Raw genomic sequence first — 8,283 nt, forward strand, 5'->3', positions numbered from 1 at the left:
CTAATATAAAGTGTCAATTTGAGAGATTAGTGCAATTTGATAAAGCAGAACCTAAGCCTGATGCACCAATTGCGCCAATTTTATTCCCACTTTTTAAATATTGAAGAAAAAATATGTAATTAATAATTTATTTAGAAGGAAAAAATGAAGATAAGAAGAAGAAATCAAGTACAATAAAATATAAAAAGAAATATAAATTAAATAAAAAGATAATAAACAGATTTAAAGAGTTTTTATTTTTTGTTTTAAATTCATTTTTATAAAGAAAAATATCACAATCCAAAACAAATAAATTATTTTTACTCAAGACCAAGTGTCAAATTTGAGAGATTAGTGCAATTTGCTAAAGAAGAACCTAAGCATGATGCACCGATTGCACCAATTTTATTCCCACTTTTTAAATATTGAAGAAAAAATATATTTAGAAAGAAAAATGAATAAAAAATATGAAATAATAAGAAAGGAATTAATTAATAAATAATAAAAGTAAATTTTGTATAATAAAAAACTAATAAACAAATTAAAAGAATTATATTTTTTAAAATATATTTTTATAACTAAAAACATCAATATCCAAAGCAAATAAACTAGTTTTACTAAAGATCAAGTGTCAAATTTGAGAGACTAATGCTATTTGCTAAAGCATAACCTAAGCCTGATACACCTTAATCACCAATTTCATTCTAACTTTTTATTCAAGAAAAAATAAATAATTAGTTAGTTATTTAGAAAGTAAAAATAAAGAAATATCATGAAATAATAAGAAATGAATTAATTAATAAATCATAAAAGCAAAATTTGAAAATAAAGAAATGAGTTAAACTAAAAAAGATAGAATAAGAAAAAAAAATATAATAAATAAGAAAAAGAAAATAAAAAACTATTAAAAAAATTAAAGGAGTTTTATTGTTTTAGATTCATTTTTAAAACTAATAGAAAACAGGTAAAAAGTTTTTACTAAAGATAAAGTGTCAAATTTGAGAGATTAGTGCAATTTGCTAAACCAGAACCTAATCCTGATGCACCGATTGCACCAATTTAATTGGAGCTTTTTAAATATTTAAGAATAAATATATAATTAAGTAGTTATTTAGAAGAAAAAAATGAAGAAAATATAAGAAATAATAAGAAATCAATTTAATAAATAATAAAAGCAAATGTTAAACTAAAATACTAAGTTAAAAATTGTAAAATAGAAGAAAATAAAACACAATTACAATAAAAAAGAAAAATAAATTAAATAAAAAAGCTAATAAACAAATTAATAGTTATATTTTATTTTAACTTTAATTTTATAAATAAATAAATAAATAAGAATATCACATCAATCAAAAGCAAATAAACTATTTTTACTGGAGACCAAGTGTCAAATTTGAGAGATTTTTACAATTTGCTAAAGCAGAACCTAAGCCTGATGCACCGATTGCACCAATTTAATTAGAACTTTTTAAAAAATAGATAAAAAATATATAATTGATTATTTATTAAGTAAGAAAAAATGAATAAAAAAAGGGAATTGTAAGAAATGAATAAATAAATAATAAAAGAAAATGCTTTAAATACAAAAATGAGTTAAATTAATAGAGAAAGAAGAAGAAAAAAACATAGGTAAAAAAAAATATATTAAATAATAAATATATTGTTTTAAATTCATTATAACAAAGAAAAATATCACAATCCAAAACAAATAAGCTGTTATTACCTAAGATGAAGTGTCAAATAAGAGAGATTCGTGCAATTTTATAAAGCAGAACCTAAGTCTGATGCACTGATATCACCAATTTAATTAGAACTATTTAAATATTGAAGAAAAAATAAAAAATTAATTTGTTATTTTATAAGGAAGAAATGAAGAAACAATATTAATAATAAGAAATGAATTAATTAATAAATAATAAAATAAAATGTTGGAAACAAAAAAATGAGTTAAATTAAGAAAGATAGAACAAAAAAAACACAAATACAATATAAAAGAAAAATAAAAATAAATTAAATAAAAAGTTATAAACTAATTAAAAGAGTTTAAGTATATTGTTTTAAATTTAATTTTATAAATAAAAAAATAAGATTTTTTTATCATTTAAAAATTTTTTTGAAAAAAATGAATAAAAAATATAAAATAATAAAAATGGATAATGAATTAAAAAATTAAAAGTGAAAATTAAGTTAAAATAAAAAAAATAAATGAATTTTGTTGATAATTTCTATTAGAAAAATGATATTTTAAATAAACTGAAAGTTAAATTTAAAAATTAAACATACTTCAGATTAATATGGAGAACCTAATGAGATTAAAGTGAAGAGTTTAAAAACTTTTAATATAAGTAAAAATAAATTTAAAATATATTGATAAAAAAATTAATAAATAATTACTTCTTCTAATTTGTTGTATTTATTAATCTATTAAAACATTTATTTTTTTTCTTTTAAAAATATTGATTAACAATTAAGATAAAATTTAATTAATTAAATAAATAAGTGGATAAAAAGAACAAATAAATTATATCAATTTATAAATTTGCTATAAGTAATAGATAGAAATCACAAAAAGGTAAATTATTCTTTTTAAGGATATTTCTGTATAAAAAATTTTCAAAATTTAATAAAAATAGCTTGATAAAAAAAATTAAAAAATAGAAAGTGTAAAATTAGCTTTAAATCATAAAAATTAAATGAAATATCACGATCTGTACCTACTCAGTTCGTGATATTTTAATTACAGGATTAGCTATATTTAATTAAAGATTTTGGCTAGATAGAAGAAATAAGATAATATAATATTTAAACGATTATAAAACAGGCAATAAAAAGCACAGCTAAATTTTAAATTTCATAATTTTATATTTTCTAAAATGTATTATATTTATAATAAATTTAATAATTTAAGTATTATTCCATTTGAGTTGCCACCTGTTGCGATATAGTTAAAGATAAATATGCTAAATAAAGAAATTAGTGAAGAGAAAAATAGGAAATCCACACCAAACATTATAAAAAATGATGATATTTTTCTGTTAGAATAACTTTCTGATTAACCACTAACTATAGATAAAATGATGTAGTAGTATAGAGCAAGCAAACCAATCATAATTATGCATGCAATTGCTTTACCTATTTTTCTTTTTTTGTATAAGAGCTGAATGATAGCTACACTGATAACAATGATGACAAAATTGATACCAGATATTATCAATATCTACTATTCTTGATATGATTAGTCAAATATGATCGATATAGATAGTGAGTGAACTACTCTTAAATAAAATAGAGAGAATCTGAAAGCTCTAGATTACTCGTTACTGTAAACAAAGAATATACTGCTAAATGAGTGGAAAATAAGGATTTTTTTGATAATAGAAGCCTCTTACAATTTTTTACTGTTTTTAGATTCTTTTACAATATTGAAAATTTTCTACTCATCTTCATTTTTTTATTAATTTTAAATTTCTATAGAGTTTGCTTTGATTTCTTATGACTCTTGATCAATTTTAACTTATTATTTGATTTATTATTTATCTGTTTATTCATTTTAATTAATACACAGATCTAAGATGCTTTAGTTTTAATTTAAATTCTCCTACTCTAATTATGGTGTTTTATTATATTGTTACTATATGTATTGGGTTTATTGATTGGTAATCTAGTTAACTTAAATATTTAATTAATCTCCAGCTTAAATAATATTTATATTTGATTAACCTGCAGATTAAATCATATTTGATTTGAGCCATCTATTTGACTACTCATTTTAATCATTTTAATTCTGTAAATCTGGAGATAATTATTTTGATTTCTGTGGAATGCTCCTTCTTCTTCTTTTTATTGGAGACATTTATTTTTCCTAAGACACACTTTATTCAATCTGGCCAATATTAACTAAAGATAAAGGAGCTATTGTAGAACAAGATAAGAATTCTTATTTAGAATCTAGCTACTTACCATACCAACATAGTCCTAGTTGAAGTAAAGTTGCTGAACCGAGGATCCAAAAAACTGCATACTCATAGAATGTCGTAAATTTTGAGATATTTTATATACCTTATGATCCAAAAGCAGTTTCTAAATTTTGATTACTTAATACAAATTTAAAGTCTTCTATTATTGTTGTAGGATGCTGATCTTTGCAAACGCAAGTATATCTTCCAGATGTGCTAGAATTTATCAATTTACACTGTGAATTACTCCACTTTTAGGTAGTTTACTATTGCAAGCAAGTTAAATTATTTTTCGATGGTTTTATATTAGAGAATTAAAGTTAAAAGGAATTATCAAAAACAGTGTTTGGACCATTTTATATGCTTTAAATAGAAGGTTTAATAACTGGATTAAGAGATATTTAGATACCTGGAGTTTGATTTTAGATTTAATTAGTATACTGCAGAAAGCCATCAGTTTAAATGAAAGGGTTTGAAGTATAGTTAGTTAATACTACATTATAGATATTTGTATCATTTTATTGAGGTTCATTTTACATATACAAATATCTTTAGAGGTTTTTAGGTGTTATTTACTCAGTATTCAGTGAGATTAAATTTCCATTTAAGTTGAGCTAGCCTTAGTTTGGAAGGGTAATATTATTTAACATACTACCTATTTAATCTGCCATATTTATTTACTACTGCAATAAATTTGAAGGTAAGGAAGATGCAAGAGCTCTTAAGTAATCTGTTGAAACATCATCACTTGAATTCATGCCGTTCAAAATTCGTTTTCCATTATTATTACTTAGTTGGTCCAGTATTAAAGATATTGTTTGAGTTGTTGAATTCACAATTTTAAATGAGTCAACTAAATTCTAAAGAACGATATCATTATTATTTAATAGCTTATTATTTATGTTAATTTATTTTTATTAGTTTTGTAATATCAAGCTAACTTAATCAAGTACATTTTAACTCTAAAGTGATTATGTAGAAGTGAGAGAAGCTTGAAGAGTTGCAACAATTTTATTTGAAAATGTTGATAAAAAGGAAGAGTTAGGAAGTAGGTTTGTCTGATTTATTATTGCTTAAATTAGAAGCACCTTTTTTTAGCTAACAGAGTCAAGGTTATATATATTTGTATTTTTAGATATTTCTTCACTGATCACACAAAGATTTTTAACAATATCACTGACCCCAAAATTACTATTTTGTAGAGCAAGTGCTTAATCTAACAAACTTAGAAGTGCTTACTCGTCCTATTAAAACGTAGCCACATCCACTTATAAAGTGGTATTATAAATAGCTAAGTATGAATCCATAGCTTAAGCCATTATTATCAATTTTCCTGAAGGAAGATATGTAGTAACTGATGAAGTTAGAGTTTGATCTTACAATTATCTTCTTAGAATCTTTTATGGAACTAATATTTCTTATTTTACATCAGTATCATAGTTGTAGTAGAAGAATTAATAAGTCAATGGATTATTATTTGTGATACAATTAGTGAACGAGATAACAAATTTTGTTGTTAATGCTTAACCGCTTGAAGGAGTAATAGAAAGTTAGCAGTTTTGAGGAGGAATATTTACTTTAAAATTTGTTACACTTAAGCTTGGCATGATATTTTCAGGGTTATAAACTGTGAATCTTATTTGGATAAGAGGGTTTACTACATTTAAATCTGAAAAGTAGTCCCAAATTCTAAATTTAACTTTCAGGTAATCAAATTTTATTACACCAACTACGAAATTATTGTAGAGAATGGCTCCTGCGTATGTGAGAATGTCTGAGTTTATTTTCGAATCATAAATGAGAGTTGCAGAGATATCGTCATTAATATTTACTTTTTATATCTAAGAAGGATTATCAAATTTGACATACAATGGAGGGAGATCTATCTCAGCGAAGATTGTTAAGATCTCTGACTAAGCAGATCTTGTATCTTTAGACCCAGTGAATTTAAATTATAGTGTTTGGTAAGGGTTAAAAGTACCTCCTACAATTGTAAAAGTTTAAACATTTTATGGCACTTCAAATAGAGTATTTTTATAAGTATAACATTAATTATCTCCGTTTTATGAGCCTATTACCTTGCATGACCAATTGAGTTATATTCCTTATGGAGAATTAGGGTCAAGAATTTCTAAATCTCTAGCTTCTCCTATTAGAGCCAGATTTCTCTTATAGTCTACTAGCTATTCTTCCCCATTTTAAATGAAGAGTTAAAGATTAGATAACGAATAAGGAATTGCAAGATTATATGTTGTTGTAAGAGCTTTGTTCGTGATTATAAATATTTACAACTAAAATATTTTATTTAAAATAGATATTAATGAATTGTTTTTGTAAAAAAAGTTTACCTAAATATCCAAATTAGCATTGGTAGAAAGAACTGAGTAAGGTGGAATATCGAGCTATAAAACTTGGCTTTTGTATTGAGTTAAATGTTAGTTGAGAGAAGGTAACGCTTAAGATGTTATTTAGATGTCATAAATATCTTAATAAGCATTTATACCTGATAAACCACATTCTTCAGTAAAGAACATAAACTTCACTTGCAAATCGGCATACCTTTAATTTAAAATTAATTTATTTTTTTAAAAAGTTATTTTTTAAGTTAAAATTTTTTTGAATTTTTAACTTTAAGATGAATTGATCTTTGAAATATTTTAAAAAATGTTTTTCTTTCTTTGAATAGACTTGTTTAATTTTTTCTTTGGACATATTTTGTTTACTTATTGAAATGACTTTGATAAGAGAATTTGGTTATCATGAAACTATAATAAATGATTTACCTGAATAAGGGAGGATATTGACTTTGAATTGCACTAACAGTAATTTACTTCATACTTTGAACAAAACTAGCTGCTGATGATGTGCCACTATAATTAGTTTTGTATGTGTATTATAATTTTATAGCTAAATTTCTGTCTGGTGGAGTAGTTTGTTTAGGTATAGCTAAGGTTTAGTCTTAATTAGTATTTGCAGTTTGGATTATTGCATTTAAATTTTAAACAGTTTATTAATCAAAATTTTATGTCTGATCTAAAACCCATTTAAAATTTAAAAAACCTCTTCCAGCATCGTTTTTTATAGTATTAATTTTGAAAATAATATCATTACAGTAGCTTGTAACTTAGTCATATTGAAGGGTAACTTCGCCAGTGACAGATTCTTAAACAACAGATAATAGATATATAGTATCTATAGGATCTTGAGCTCCTTAAAACTTAAGTACCTATGTTGTACTAATGATATTAATTGTGTCTGTAGCCATAATAATAGTATCTTAACCTTGATTTTAAAATTTAATAGCTATTTCTAATAATATTAAATAATAAAATTACTTAAAGTGACAATTACTTTAGATGAACTTATTGAACAAGTACTACTACTACTACCTAAAAGTGCAATTGTAGAAGGATCAAAGATCTGGTTACATTAAAAATTAGATATCGGTATTAAAGTAAGTCCAAACTCAAAAGTTATAGTGGGCTCGGATCCTGAAAAAACAGCATTAACAACTGCGATTTTGTTATTACTACGAAAATAAAAATTGATATCCCTTTGATCATTAGTGGAAAAGCATTTCCCGTTAGCATCTAATTGCATACCATCAAAGCAATCTATGCAATTTGTACTTTATGAAGAAGAGCAAGATCTGCATGTACTAGGACAATTAAAGCAACTCTTATAATTAGTAAGATTGCATTACTAGCATTTGCTATCTAAAAGTTAGTAATTATTTGGGCAAACTTAAACACACTCAAATTAAGCTTAGTTAAGGCTATTTAAAACAGGATAATAACCACTTTTACATGATTAACAACTTGTTTTTAAGCCATCACTGCAAGTTTAACAAGAAGAATAGCATGGTAGACATTAATTACCACTTAAATAGCCTGAACATTAACAAGTATTTGCCTAAGTTTTAATATAGTTAGCAGCACAGGTATCACATACATTAGCCTATGAGCATGTATCACAACTTTACATGCAGTTTTAGCATACACCTTATGAATCTAAATATTAATTAGACTATGAACACTTTTGAATACATTAATTTGTACTATTAATATTCATATAAACATATCCATTTTTGCAGTTATCACATGTTGTTCCATCAGAACACTTGTCACAATTCGTGAAACAAGATTAGCAAAACTATTCTGTAGAAGCAATAATGTTTAGATATTAACCTGGATTACAATGTAATATGCACTTACCTGAATTTAAATTGTAACCATCTAGGCATGTTTAGCATACACCTCCAGGACAAACACCAGTACAGGCATATGGGCACTATTGAATTTAACAATAAAAAGATAAAATATTTTTGAAATTAACAAATGTGAATGAA

The 8,283-nt window shown here is 24.1% G+C and overlaps 3 protein-coding genes across 3 annotated transcripts in view; 1 reads left to right on the top strand and 2 right to left on the bottom strand. All coding sequences in view use genetic code 6, as the record gives it.

Moving 5' to 3' along the window:
- TTHERM_001600638 (hypothetical protein) overlaps positions 1-104 on the top strand; it is a gene marked incomplete at both ends in the record, with an annotated part of 348 nt that extends 244 nt beyond the window's left edge. The window contains one exon of the mRNA XM_012800740.1: positions 1-104. This exon is cut by the window's left edge and continues 244 nt beyond it. Within this exon, the coding sequence (XP_012656194.1) occupies positions 1-104 (104 nt within the window).
- Positions 14-2,412, bottom strand: TTHERM_001600639 (oxalate/formate antiporter protein; the record flags this gene model as incomplete). Its single annotated transcript, XM_012800741.1, has 8 exons — positions 14-89; positions 304-393; positions 598-687; positions 959-1,048; positions 1,354-1,443; positions 1,703-1,792; positions 2,263-2,312; positions 2,374-2,412. 8 exons carry the CDS (start codon positions 2,410-2,412, stop codon positions 14-16), a joined length of 615 nt encoding a protein of 204 aa, XP_012656195.1.
- A 418-nt stretch (positions 2,413-2,830) lies between these two features.
- Positions 2,831-8,087, bottom strand: TTHERM_01600640 (REJ domain protein; the record flags this gene model as incomplete). Its single annotated transcript, XM_001026718.3, has 4 exons — positions 2,831-6,226; positions 6,284-6,494; positions 6,719-7,217; positions 7,271-8,087. Coding segments are annotated over 4 exons (4,923 nt in total), but the record flags the coding sequence as incomplete, so codon positions are not given.
- Between the last annotated feature and the right edge of the window lie 196 nt (positions 8,088-8,283).

The sequence above is a fragment of the Tetrahymena thermophila genome, assembly GCF_000189635.1.
Source record: "Tetrahymena thermophila SB210 genomic scaffold scf_8253985, whole genome shotgun sequence".
NCBI lineage: Eukaryota > Ciliophora > Oligohymenophorea > Hymenostomatida > Tetrahymenidae > Tetrahymena > Tetrahymena thermophila.